Below are 14,587 nucleotides of genomic sequence, written 5' to 3' on the forward strand. Positions count from 1 at the left end.
AAAAGAATTAAAAATCCTATTGAAATAAACATCAATTATTTGGTTTGGAGGAAACTGGTATTAGCAGCTCTGAGTCCCCACACTGAAGTCCCATCAAGCAGTAAACAAAGGAATAGCATCACTTTTGAAAGTCATACACACTTCCTTTCAGTTACAGAAGACAGGGATATTCTCTGAACCAAAGAGTAGGTTCATATAAGCATAGGGCTTTTACCATTTCTAGGAAAATCAAGCCAAAATATATTTTGTCTTTTTTACCTAAACTGTGAGAAAGTGTCCCCAAAACAAATGAAACCCCCCATTGGCCATTTTCTTTCCTGAATGAGAACTCTGTGATAGAGGTAATCCTTAATTTCATGTAACTTTTCTTGAGGGATACACGTGGTAATCTCATCAAATAATAAAGGGGACTTATAATATTTTGAAAGTATTTCCAAATGTATCAAATGATAATTACCTTTAGCCCAGAAGCCCCAGGCATCCCTTGAAGTCCAGGTTCACCTTTATTTCCCTGTCAATGCATCAAACCATTTGAGTTAAAAAAAAAAGTCATAATATATCTGATATAGACACTTAAAGGAACATCTTTTAAATAATTTTTATATTTCCAACTTTCCACCTGTTTGAAACACAGACTCTGTAGGTTAAGCCTATTTATTAAGAAAAAACTCTTGTAAACAAGGAATGGGTCTGCACATTTATAAAGCTTTCCAAAACTGTGTTTTAAATCTAGAAGCTCCAAGTAAGGGAAGAAATTCAAATCCTCAGGCACCAGTGCTAATTAGCTGGGTCTCCATACCGCACAGGCCAGAGCCATGTATTTTGACAACATCCTATACATTGAGAATCTTCCTCTTTCCCTGTGTCACTTTCTCAGGATGACTCACCTTCGGTGTGCAATTGAAGGAAAGAAAATTAGATTCAAACATACAGTGGCTTTAAAATATATATATATATATACATATATATATATATATATATATATATATATATGTATATATATATATGTGTGTGTGTGTGTGTATGTATTACATATATATGTATAAATGTATGAATTGTGTATACACACACACACACACATGCATGCATATATGAAAAGAAAACTTTGTGTTGTCAGGATTTAAGTGAAGTCCTTTCCAACAAAAGTTTGAAGGACAAGACCAACTTGACAAAGAATACAAAATTATAAAAAGGGTGGGATATACAGAGAGAATATGTCTGCTGGTTAATAAGAGAGACTGTCAAAGGTAGTGTTGGTTTTCATACACATTCTGATGCCTAAAATCCCAACCTGGTTCTGGCAAAAGCCAGAACCAAACTGGGTACACTAATAATTAAGGTAACCAACTGCATTTTCAGCTTTTGAAAAGTTTTCTAGGTAGCTCATGTTGAGAAACATATGAACACAATATGTGGAGTTCATTAAGCATTGAGCACATAACAACGTTATTAAGCCGTGGAGCATTGGTTCCTTAAAATATCTAATTTTACAAGTGATTAGTATGGTTCAGTAGCTATTTTTTAAAAAGGTATTATAAACCAAATTAGAAGTTTTCTAAAGATCTACCACAAAGTTTCAGCCTCATCTTTGCCCTGTTTAATACAGCTTTGTTTTTTTGGTCCCATTCTAGAATTCATAGCAACTGATAAGGCATAGTTCACAAACATATTAGTTGACAAAATAGGCAGGGATAAAGTAACACATAGGTAAGTAACCTACAGTTGATGGGCTGACTCCAGCCTAATGCAGGCTTTTGTAAATAAAGTTTTGCCAGAAACAGGCACATCCCTGTTTGTCCACTGGTGCTTTTGTATTACAACAGCAGAGTTGAGTATTTGCAACAGCAACTATATGGCCCTCAAAGATTCAAATATTTACTATCTGGCCATTTGCAGAACACCTGAGCTAACATACTACATGAGGAGAATTTGAAGTGTTTCACTGAAGAGATTATATTTAAAAGGTAGTATTTTAACACTTCAAATCTATTTTTAACAAAATAATTGCACAAGTACAAGATGAGAGGAAATGAACTTCTTAGTAATTCATGTCAAAATAAACAAAGTGATTCTGGAAACAGCCACTTGCCTTCCCAGCCATATCAGCAGAATCTACTCAAATGGCAGATAACACAAAGTATTGTTATAAAACATTTGACGGAAGTTCCAGTAGATTTAATTGACCTCCTGCTCAGTGTGAGCTAACAATGTGAAGTGGCTGATGAAATCTTAGGTTGAATTCTTAAGAATTAGAGCATCCAGAACACCCTGGGGGATCCATCGTATCCCAGTTACTTAAGAAATATACAACTACTCAGCATCTTCTTAGAAAATGACTTTGAGAAATTATGGAGAATCTCCACTTGGCAGGCCCAGTCACTCAAGGGTTTTATACCAACTCTGTGCACACTTACTACTACCAGGACTCCACACTCCAAAGATTCACGACGGTCTACCATTGGTGAAAGGGCAGATACTTTCCCCATGATGTTTTATCCTATTTCTTTCTCTAAGTAATTTAGAAATTAAAAGTAGAATAGATTAGGCTGTCTACTCATCTACTCATTCTGCATGCCAGGGTCTATTTCCGTGCAACATTGTCTAGTTAGAGGGTCAATGCTTCTAAAACAGCAATTCCATCATTTCCTTTGGAAGGTTGTCCTACATTCTCTAATCATTAAATAGTTGAGAATAGTTTGAGTCTAGCCAGAATGTACTTGATTTGACCCTTCTAGTAAACCAAGAAAAAAAAAAATAGTTCTCTTAGCACAGGATTCTATACACCTAGAAAATGGTCAAACCATGGTATTTGGAGTTGCAATTCTATCTTGAAAATAACCTAACCTGACATCCTGAATACGTATGACAGGTTTGCCTGACATTTTTTAAAGATGAAAGTAAAGATAATACACTATTTTACCCACAGTCCTGAAGGAGAGAATGCCTAATAAAACCCACTAAAAGGCATTTCACAATAAAAACTCCATATACATTCCACTAAATAAAAATATCAAGAAGAGGACTCAGAAATTGGCAAAAGTCATCCTCAATCAAAACCACTAATCCTCTATATTGGTGGGGTTTGACATGAAACTCCACAGAACTCCACATAATCCTCAGTGCCCGTGAGATGACAATAAAGGAGAAGAGGGTCAAGTAGTGAGAGATTCTGGACTTTTTCCAGCTTAAACAAGACCTGCATTACATTAGCCTACTTTATACAATTCATTTTGTCTAAGGTTTCATTCTTACAAATGACTGTTCATAGAATTAAAACCACACTTAAAATCAGTATAATTTAAAGTTTTGCTGAGGCACACAAATGGTAATTTTGCACAAAGTGTTCTGTCTTATTAATTTCATTTTATTTACCTTAGATCCTGGTGTTCCAGGCTGACCTGGTGAGCCATCACGTCCCATCATACCCTATATTTTTAAGTGGAAGTTTCAAGAGTTTTATTTCCTTCAATAAAGTATAATAAAAAATCTAACTATGCAAGATAGCCTGAAGGCCAGCAAAGACCTCTTAACGTGGTTAATCAAATAACCTACAAATAGCAAAAATTGCTGGAGAGCTAGTAAAAGACAAATGTAAAGGAAAGTTCATTTTTTTCTACATTCTTACTTTCTTCCTTATGTCATGATGACTAAGAATTAGGTTTCTTGGGGTGCCTGGGTGGCTCATTTGGTTAAGTATTCAACTTCGGCTCAGGTCATCATCTCAGGGTTCCTGGGTTGGAGCCCCGCATTGAGCTCTGTGCTGACAGCTCAGAACCTGGAGCCTGCTTCAGATTCTGTGTCCCTCTCTCTCTCTGCTCCTCCCCCACTCATGTTGTTTCTCTCTCAAAAATAAATAAATTTAAAAGTAATTAAGAATTACGTTTCTTTATAGATGTTATCCTGGTCAACTTTACTTCCAATTTCTATTTTCTTAAATGATATTCTGAAAGAGTGACAATCTAATAAATTCTCTGAATATAACAATCTCTCTTCAAGTTACAAAATAGTCATATTTTTAACTAGCCATATGACTCAAAACAAAACAACAATAACTAGCAACAAGGAACTGATTTAATTTGGAGTCTACTTTATTTTTTAAGTGTTTATTTAGAGAGAGGAAAACACAAGTAATGAAGGGGGGGAGAGAAAGAGAGAGAGAGAGAGAGAGAGAGAGGGAGGGAGGGAGGGAGGGAGGGAGGGAGAGAGAGAGAGAATGAATCCCAAGCAGGCTCCATGCTTAGTGTGGAGCCTGACACAGAGCTCGATCTCACAACCATGAGACGATGACCTGAGCCAAAATCAAGAGTTGGGATGCTTAACCAGCTGAGCCACCCAGGCACCTCTGGATTCTACCTTAAATACCAAAACATTAAAAAACATTGCTTTCTCTTAAATATAGCCAAGGAAATGTGATGAGCAAAAAATATTCAATTAATATCATCAGGAAACATAATCTCAGTATGGTCATATTGAAAATACCATGTCATCACTATTATGCTTTGCTATCAATTTAGTATATTATTTCACCTGTAAAATGTAAAATACACTAATTCATAGCATAGGGTGCAAAATATTAGAAATGGCACATAATAACTATATTTCATATATCCTGATAATAATGACATTAACCTACAGGAATCCCTGGAGCTCCTTTTTTTCCTAGTGGTCCTTGAGGCCCAATTTCTCCCTAAAAATCAAATACAGATAAAATTTAAAATTGTAAATTATCAGTTCATTTCAATGAATTTCCTACCAAAGCATTATAGAATAAAAATTCAATACCAATCAGCCCAACTGCTTCCCCTTTCTCTACTGTAGAACAGAAGCAACAGAGTGTAAAAAACATGGTACATGGTATCTTAAAGATCTGAGCCAAGGGTCTATGGAATCACTAAGTCAAATATTTTTATTAGAAAATCATGAGTGATACTGTCATTGTTTGAAAGGAAGATCTGGAAGTTCACACAGAGTTGGTGAGGAAAGACAAGAGGGGGTAAAAATCACATGAAAAAATTTCTTATTTATCATAGATTAAGAAGTATGACAGTTAACATAAATTAATAAAAAAATAGGATAGAGAATAATAGCATTTTTACTTCAATTTCTCAGATTTCTATACCCTACAAGCTAACTAGGTACTCCAAGGGAGTCTGAATCTTGAACATAAAAAAACAACAAACAAACAAACAACAACAAAAAACAACAACCAACTCTGGAAAGAACATCTTCTGTGAGGGAGTTCTGGTCTTTAAAGAAGTGGGTGAAGTCTTCAAAGATCCCTTATTTTAATTAAATACACTCTGGGTTGGGGCTATGATTAAGAGGATTAGGAACAATGCAGAAATCTTGCCAGAGGTCAAGATGCAGAAGCCAAGAAAAGGCCAGAGGCATCTAGAATGTATGTTCAGCTCTTGGGAAACTGAATGGTGGGCTAACAGTGGGAAGAGGGCAGGAATCTTTAATACCTATGATGACCCAGGACTCTTAAAGGGGGCTGACATGGTACCCACGGCAACCAACAGGAGGCAGCTCCCCATGCCCCAATTAGGCTGACAGAACCCATGCCAATTAACATGAAGCAATGAGCTCATATTCAACAAGAAAGAGGAAGCAGCAAGCCACAAGACTGAGAGTTAACAGAAATAACAAAGGGCATTTGGTGGAATTGTTAAAACAGAATTAAGAACAATACATGAGATCTTTACTAATTAAATAATGGAATCATGAAAGACTATTAGGACTGCAAATGAAACAAGAGGCTATCAAGAATAAAAAGATGTTATTAAAAATTTAAACTTTTAGAAAAGTATTTTTTTTAATCAACTGCTTAAATAACAGATTAGACACAGTGAAGGAAGAATAATTGGGCAATATATCAAAAAAATTTAACCAGAATGTAAGAATTAAAGATATAAAAATAAGATACTCTTTAGAAACATGGAGGGCAATATGAGAAGGAATAAAATTTCTCTAACTGTAATTCCAGAAGGAAGGAATAAAATTGGAAGAATTGTAATTTGGAGAAAATGGATGATGTTTTCCAGAGTTAATTGAAACAATACCACACAGCCAGGATCAAACTGAATTCTCCCCAGGACGACTAAAGAGGCTGTGTATCTAGATATACTGTAATGAGTTTTAGACCAAAAAAACAAAAAAACAAATAAAATACCTTAAAAGAATCCCAAAGAAAGGGACAGATCACTTACAAAAGAACAATACTTAGAATGAGATCAGATGTTTCATAGTTAATAATGGCAGTTCAGGAGACAATGGAAGAAAATCCTCAACACGTTAAGTGAAGATAATCATCAACTCTGAGTTGTATACCCTACAAAATTATCTCTCAAAAGCAAGAGTAAAATAAACATATTTAGAATTAGATAAATCTGAAAGTTTGTTACCAAGATATCTGTACTCAAAGAAATGCTAAAGAAATAGTTCAGAAAACAGGAAAATTATCCCAAAAGGCTGGTCTAAGAGCACAAGATAGAAAAGTAACCAAGTAAAACAGAAAGCATATGTATAAATCCAAATTAATATTATGCATATAGAACAAAACAAAAACTAATTATAAGGACAATACTTTCTGAAATTATATCATATTTAAACAATTAACTATTGCCACTAATGTGGTAAAAATGCATTCTATGTGAAGATATCAACACTTTGCACTTTTAATAAACAGATCTAGGCCCAAATCTTTCAACTTTCATTAATACTCACCTTTTGTCCCATTAATCCTTGATTTCCAGGAAATCCTGGTAGTCCCTAAAAAGTAATAAAGTAGAATCTTAATTAAAAAACAAAACTACATATATAGAGAGAGAAAGAGAGATTGACTGAGAGAGAGACTGTATCATTAAAGAAGAATAAGTCTTAATCAGATTTTTAACTGGTAAATAATGCATAATTTCAAACCTGTATCACCCACTTACACTATAACACTGCTACTGATAATAATCCAATTTTGGAAAAGAGAATATTTATGAAATTCATTATTATATGAACATCCACTGATATTTAAAGTTTTAAATAAAGGCTTTCAGAAAGAGAAGCTTATGAGGGTATTAATTAACTTGATTTTTCTTTGAGACCAACATAAGTGATAAAATAAGAAGGAGATTTCATTTGAACATATTCCTATATTATTTAAAATGAATAATGCAAGAAAAACTATCACATCATAGGAGTTCAGATTCAGTACAACAGTTCCAAAGGCGCCCATTGTCTCACAACCATAATTAAAAACTAACAAGACTAACCAATATCCTCCAAATTGAGCCCTGAAACACCCAGGAACCTAATTTCTTGTATGAAATACGTCAATCTTTGTCCTAATGATTTCCTTACTGACACAATCATGAAGAATATGCAGATCACATTTGAGAAAGAAATACAGAGAGCTCTTTCACATGTACAATCCACATGTACAAGTTCTAGCAAGTTTCAGAGATTAATGCTCATTGTATACATTTGAAAATAACAGCACATTCGTTAACCGGAAAGCAATTCTACAGTCAATGAATTTACCAAAATAATCTTTCACCACCCAAAGCAAACAGTGATGGTACTAATCAATTTTCATTTTTATTCATTTCTCTTAGCTCCTTTCTTGATTACACTGCAGTTGAAATAAGCAACATTTGTATGTATATATCTATGTAGACAGACTCGGGCAGGAAAAGGAACTTGAAAGACCAGGAAATTGGGCCCCATCCGTATTTCTTTGAAAGCCCTCTGCATCATCAGGGCTTTCGAAGAACAGCAGTACTCCTCAGAAAAGCCAGGCAGGTGGTGGAGAGGCCACTGTCAATGAGATCAAATTATCTTCTATTCCAGGGAGAATCGGCCATTTACTTGATTTTCACATCTTGATTTTATTAGCACAATACTGGTCAATGTGTCAGCCACAATTATAGTGCAAGACACATGCATACAGTTCTAGTTTTAAAATCTGAACTTGAATCATAAATTGGAATTCAATTTGATTCTATTTGGCTCCATTTATTTTGCCACATCACCATACCCTTTGCAGAGAAAAGATGTATCTGAGCAATGACCATCAGCCAAGGGCTTGTAGTCTAGTTGAAAACACAAACCTTTAAAAACATATTAACTAGAAAATGACATAAAACCGCATACATTTTAAAGTGACGTTATAAAATGTGAGCATGGTGTACCCTAAAACATAAAGTAAAATTAAAATATTTGACTTGTATGTATAAAGAACATAAAATGATATGAATTATATCCTTCCAAGGTGGGAAATACATATTCTTAATGTAATCAGTTAAGACTAATATTGTTTCAAATAAAGGCCTCCATTTCAATAGACCATAATTTGGCATGAAACCATCTGTAATCAGCTCCCATTCAAATACACATATACACAAACCCACTATAGGTTTAGACTAATTTCTGAATTTAAATAAAATCTGTAAACTCTTATCAGATACAAGATGGCCATACATTGTTCTATAATGAAAGAGGTGCAGCTGTGGCCATTCAGTGTCCTTTAGCCCCACGAATCCCTAAAGGGGTTGTGCAATTGCTCATGATAATGTCAGACCTGAGGAACTGAATATCTTGCTGCATGGTGCCCTTTATTGTTTAGTTTCATCACTATTCAAGTCTCTATGCCCTCACACAATCAACATCAGTATGAATCAGTTACAGATATCCTACCCCTACTCCTGTTTCTGAAGCCAATTTCAGGGTCAGAAAGGCTACATCCTCACTGTGGAGGAAAATCGGAGTTACACCCAGGAACCCTGGCCTCCACCTCCCAGAAGCCTTGAGAGCCCCCACAATTCATTTTCTGGATCCGATTTGACATCTTATTATCTAAATAATTATAATACTAAACTTGGTCTATATTTGAATAGAGCCTCAAATGTTATTTCAGCATATCAGATATTGAGGGTATTCTGGGGGGATTCCAGATCTGAAAAAAACAATTCTTTTTCTTATTGTCTACTTAATATGTTAGTAAAACATTAAAATATATTTCAGAGATATGAAGTCATGTATTTTATGCCCAACTATGCCAAGAACTCTTATTTTACAAATATCAACCAAAAATATGTAAAACTACATAATATTAAAAAAGAAAATGTAAACCTGATTTATGAAAGCAATTCTTGGCAAAACTAACATAATACCATGAGCATGCCTAGAATAAAGACTGTTGACAGACTAACCAGAACTGAAACCAATCAGAGCTATATTAGTTAATAAAATTCTCCTATATTTTATTTTCCTGGGCTTCCACTTATTGAAATTCACTAAATTTTGCCAATTTTACACTAGCAGAAATATTATTCAAAACCACTTGAAATTTAAGAGTTTGCTGATCCAAAGTATTTAGTAACAATTACTTCATACAATAAATGTTGTCCAAGCAAACTATTTTATGTTTCACTTTTGGCCTGTGTGGTTCTGGATTCAGGCAACTGTGATAATGTGTAAATAAAGACAGAAACAAGCATTTTATTTGGTAAGAGTAAAGGGGCATATTTCCCCCCCCTTCTATGATTTCAGTTTGGGTTTGAGCAAGAGCAGAAAGTCAACTGGAAAATCCTGCATAATGTTGTGGTGAAAAAAAGTAGACATTAAAAAAATGTTCTAAAAGCTTCTCTGTAACCGTTAAACCATTGATGTATAACAAAAAAGTAATTAAGAGTTGAAATACATATTTTAGAATAAAAAGTTAGGCCCTTATTTCCTAAAGACTACTTTACAAAGAAGAAATGTGTCCATGATACATTACTTGGAAAAGATAAAACATCACTTGATACTTTCTCACGTCCCATGAATGCATTTACCTTACCCCTGAAATCAGAGCATCTTGGATCCAACCTGCCTGTAAGTAATGCAATATTTTCAGTGTAGTAAAAACAAATCTAACCTGTTAATGGTGTTTTTCAGAAGTTTTTATTTATTTAGAGAGTGTGCATGCATGCACACATGAGCAGGAGAGGGGCAGACAAAGAGGCAGACAGAGAATCCCAAGAAGGCTCGGAGCTGTCAGCACAGTGTCCAGTGCAGGGCTGGAACTCACAAACTGTGAGATCATGACCTGAGCTGAAATCAAGAGTCAGACGCCTAATTGACTGAGCCATCCAGGCACCCCCATTAATGGTATTTTTCAAAACTTGTACAGTGGTAGAGATATTTAATATACAATTATCAATATATTAGAAGCATGTTATGTTTTCTATTATATCAAGAAGTGATGTGTTTGTTCCTAAAGATTCATGAAGAAAAAGCACCTATGTTGAAAGTATTGTTCTTATTAGCTACAAAAAATCACAATGATTATTAGGATTATTAGTAAAAAGCATAGTGGAAGCAGTTACAAGTTTTGACAATGAAGTCAGCCAGCCCATTATCCGGTAGCTGATGGACTCCAGGCCTGTTATTTAAACTGTGGAATCTTAGTATCCCCATTTTTTATATGATGAAAGTAAAGGGATCTGCATCACAGAGTTGGTACATTATATTAACTCTCACAAGTGCTCAGCTCAATGCTGCACATTAATGAATACATCTTCATGACTGTCTTTTCACAGCTCCTCCCTGACCTTTGAAAGTTGTGAAATAGATGAAGTCAATTCTCTCCCATGTCTCAAACTTTGTCCTCCTTCTCCAATGCAGGATGTTTTGTTTGTTTGTTTGTTGTGTTGTTGGGTTTTTGTTTTGTTTTGTTTTTTTGTCTTTCCACCTTTCTCTACCTTTGTTTCCAAAATCTCCCAGTATACCCATGATTGATTCCAGCAATCTAAGGCTTCCCCTTGGGGGTGCCAAGATGGTATTGCCCCTCATCCATTAACTGTGCCTTTTCCTGTTTGGCTAACTTTAGGACTTTTGCTTTTCAAACATTTATATGTAGTTCATCACAATTGTTTCAGAAAAAAATATAACCAAAAGTTTCAAATATATTTTCAGCTGATCCTCATGGTTTTCAATCCTTTTATAAAATTCCACACTAACTGACAGACCACTATGAATGATGTACGAAAGATTATTCTGTGGTAAGAGAAGTCTAAAGACAAGTAACTCACAAACATAGCTGCCAAACCTAAAAGAAACCAATATATAAATACTTGCAATAAACCCATAATAAGGAAATCACCAGCTTTACTATGTCCCTGAATACTTTAACACAGTTTTACAACTGCCTTTAATCATCAAGGGGAAAAAAGTAATCTGAGTAACATTGGATGAATTTATTCTTCCCTAGTCTACAGATCAGGACCCACATGGGACTGGACCCAAAGTATCCAAAGATAAGTCATTTCAACAGAAAAATGCTTTGGTAAATATTTCTGAGATACTCATGCTTATATACAACAGAAAATGTCACCAGTTTGACATAAAAAGTTAACAGGGGTATTATCAGAAGGAAAAAGTGATCTGGGAGCCCCGTACAAAGTTGCTTAATGTTACAGGCATTTTTCTTTGACATCTAAAAGCATTTCTATGTTTTTTTAAACAGTATATTCATTTTGAGACGCAGAGAGAGAGAGAGAGAGAGAGAGAGAGAGAGAGAGAGAGAGAGAGCGAGCACGCGCGCACACTCAAGCAAGCAGAGAATGAGAAGAGGAAGAGAGGAAAGAATCCTAAGCAGGTTCCATGCTGAGTATAGAGCCTAACTTAGGGCTCGATCCCATTACCGGGAGATCATGACCTGAGCCGATGGACGCTCAACTGACTGAGCCATCTGGGCACCCCTCTACATTTTTTTTTTAAAGGCCAAAAAGATATTCTAAACAACTTTGTTATTGTGCAAGTATCATTTTGAGGGACAACACAAAAAAGAGACAAATGTTTAACAAATTAACATACCTAAAAAGAAGAGAAGGGGGACAGGTTTCAGAGACTCAGGGACGGTCTCTGCACTACCCACATCATGGGAAGGTTACATAACCACCCTGAACCCAGGAATCCAGAAAAATAACCTGTCCCTTCACATTATTAGCAAGTGATATCATGCACGTGAAATATATTAGTGAGTTAAAATGAATGTATACATATAGACACATTCAATTCCATTTGAAAGTAGTTCCAAAACTTTTTTCTGCTTTAGAATTTATGATCCTCTGAGAACGTAAAAAATATAGACCATATTTTTTGGTACATGGAGCTTCACCGTACAACTCAAAGTGTGATGAATTTCTCAGTAAGGAAAAAAAGAAAATGAATTTTTCAAAGACCTTTACAGTCAACTCATTTGCTTAAAATTTATACACTTTTTAGAGAAACTGAATTACTCTTTAAAATTTTTCATATGATAGAAGTCACCAAAAAAAATTTTAACATCAAAGGTGAAACTAGTTTGATGAGGAAAACAAATGAATTTTTAACCTTAATAAAATAAAAACCAATTATATGAAAATTACATCTAATTAGTTGTCCATGTATCTTTTACTTATAACCTATTTTTTAAACATGCATATATTGTTACACCAAATCATATTTATTGTGCAACTCAGCCCACTGTGAATTTTGCTCTGCTTATAAAATGCATGTCCCTATTTTCCTATTGAAAAAGGAGATAGTACACTAAAAAGCATTCACTAAAAGGAAAAAACTTAAAGGAAATTATGTTTTCTATTGACTCATGACAAATTACACACATTTAGTGGCTTAAAAGAACATCAACATATTCTCTTAAGGTTCTGTAGGCCATAAGTAATGCATGGGTCTCACTGGGCTAAATTCAAGGATTTGTCAAGGCTGCACTCCTTTCTGGAATCTGTAGTAAAAAAAATCATTTCCTACTCATTCAGGTTACTGGCACAATTCAATTCCCTGTAGTTCAGGGGGATGGGGGAAACAAACAAATTGTTCTGTTTTCTTGCTAACTATAAACTAAAGACCATTCCCAGCTTCTAGAAGTTACCACAATCCTTGGATCATGGTCCCCTTCCTCCATCTTCAACAGCAGCAACTGGCTGGTCAAGTCCTTCTGGAGTTGAATCTTTTTGACCCGTTTCTCAACCATCTTCTTCCACTTCTAATTATTTGGGATTAGACTGAGCCTACTCAGATAATCCAGGATGATATCTCCATCTCAAGGTCAATGAACTTAAATCACAACTGCAAAGTCCCTTTACAATGTGAGGTAAATGTCCTGGAAACTAGGATGCAGATATCTCTCAGGGGGAGGAAGAGAGTCATTATTTTGCCTACCACAGAAATATTACCTAAAATCCAAGGACCAGATAGTTTCTAATTTATTTAAATGTCTCCAGGGTACTGAAGATGGAGATCATTGAAGTTCAAATTATGAGGCCACCATACCCTAATAACAAATCCAGTCAAGAATAATACCTAAAAAAGAAACCTCCAAGCTCATCTAATTTAATACAAATGCAAATGGATTTACTATAATGTTAGTAAATCAAATATAGCAGTGCATTAGAAAAGCAGAGAATTAACAGGGCTTGTTTCAGGATGGAATGAATGTTCAACATTAAGAACTATACCCATATGATACATTCACGTAAGTTATTAATAGTTTAAAGGAAGAACAATACAAAAATCATCTAAAAAGTACTGAAAGTAAATTTTACACAATTTATCACACATTACTAAAAATTCTTAAGAACCTAAGACTAGAACTTGGTAAACCTAAATCTCAATCCATTGGAAACTGATTGCAAACATCATACTTGGTGAAACACTAGACATTTCTGCTTAAAATCAGTAATAAAGGCATAAGCTATATTTAGAAGTAGGGATTCCACTTACAGGAATGCATCCTTCCCCAAAATATTGCATAGTATATGGGAATATATATAACATCAATAGGAGAAGTTAGATGAAATACATCATCCATGCTATAAACAAGATAGACTTTATATTCTCTAATATCCAGATATGGCAAAACATTTATAATACTGTGAAGTGAAATAAAATTTCAACAGACATGACTTTTTATCTTAAAAATGTGTATGTGTTCTGTTTGTGCATTTGTATACACAAGTTTGGAAAGAATCTTAATAAATGAATAACGATCATTATCTCTGGACATGGGGATGGGATTTGGGTAAATGAAGGCAGATTTTGAAATTTACAACACAACTTCTATATTGTTTTGCCTATTTCAGAGAAGTTAAAGTATATAAAAATGAATAATACATAAATATAAATAAAATAAAATGTACAATAAATAGAGGCATCTAGGTGGCTCAGTCAGTTAAGCATCCAACTCTTGATTTCAGCTCAGGTCATGATCTCATGGTTAGTGAGATTGAGCCCCACATTGGACTCTGCACAGACAGCTCAGAGCCTGCTTGGGATTCTTGCTCTCCTCTCTCTGCCCCTCCTCCTGCTCATACTCTGTAACATTTTTTTAAATGTACAATAAGTAATAAAAGTTTGCCCACAGTTTTACATTTCAAAACTTTCTCAGAAAAAAAAAATATTTCCCCTCACATTTAAGTCGTTCAATAAACGACTGCTAAATATTTATTTTTCAAAATAAAAAAGTAAAGATTCTAATGGTTGTGGCTATTGGGCTAAACACACACACACACACACACACACACACACACACACACACACCCATAGGGGTGCC

The 14,587-nt window shown here is 34.8% G+C and overlaps 1 protein-coding gene across 1 annotated transcript in view; it reads right to left on the reverse strand.

Annotated features, from left to right (window-relative positions):
- Positions 1-14,587, reverse strand: part of COL21A1 (collagen type XXI alpha 1 chain) — a 174,300-nt gene that overhangs the window by 14,425 nt on the left and 145,288 nt on the right. The window contains exons 18-21 of the mRNA XM_030315738.1: positions 6,727-6,771; positions 4,634-4,687; positions 3,373-3,426; positions 458-511 (exon numbers count right to left, since the gene is read on the reverse strand). Coding sequence (XP_030171598.1) covers positions 458-511; positions 3,373-3,426; positions 4,634-4,687; positions 6,727-6,771 — 207 coding nt within the window. The remainder of the gene's footprint in view (positions 1-457; positions 512-3,372; positions 3,427-4,633; positions 4,688-6,726; positions 6,772-14,587) is intronic.

This window comes from Lynx canadensis, chromosome B2 (genome assembly GCF_007474595.2).
Source record: "Lynx canadensis isolate LIC74 chromosome B2, mLynCan4.pri.v2, whole genome shotgun sequence".
In the NCBI taxonomy this organism is placed as follows: domain Eukaryota; kingdom Metazoa; phylum Chordata; class Mammalia; order Carnivora; family Felidae; genus Lynx; species Lynx canadensis.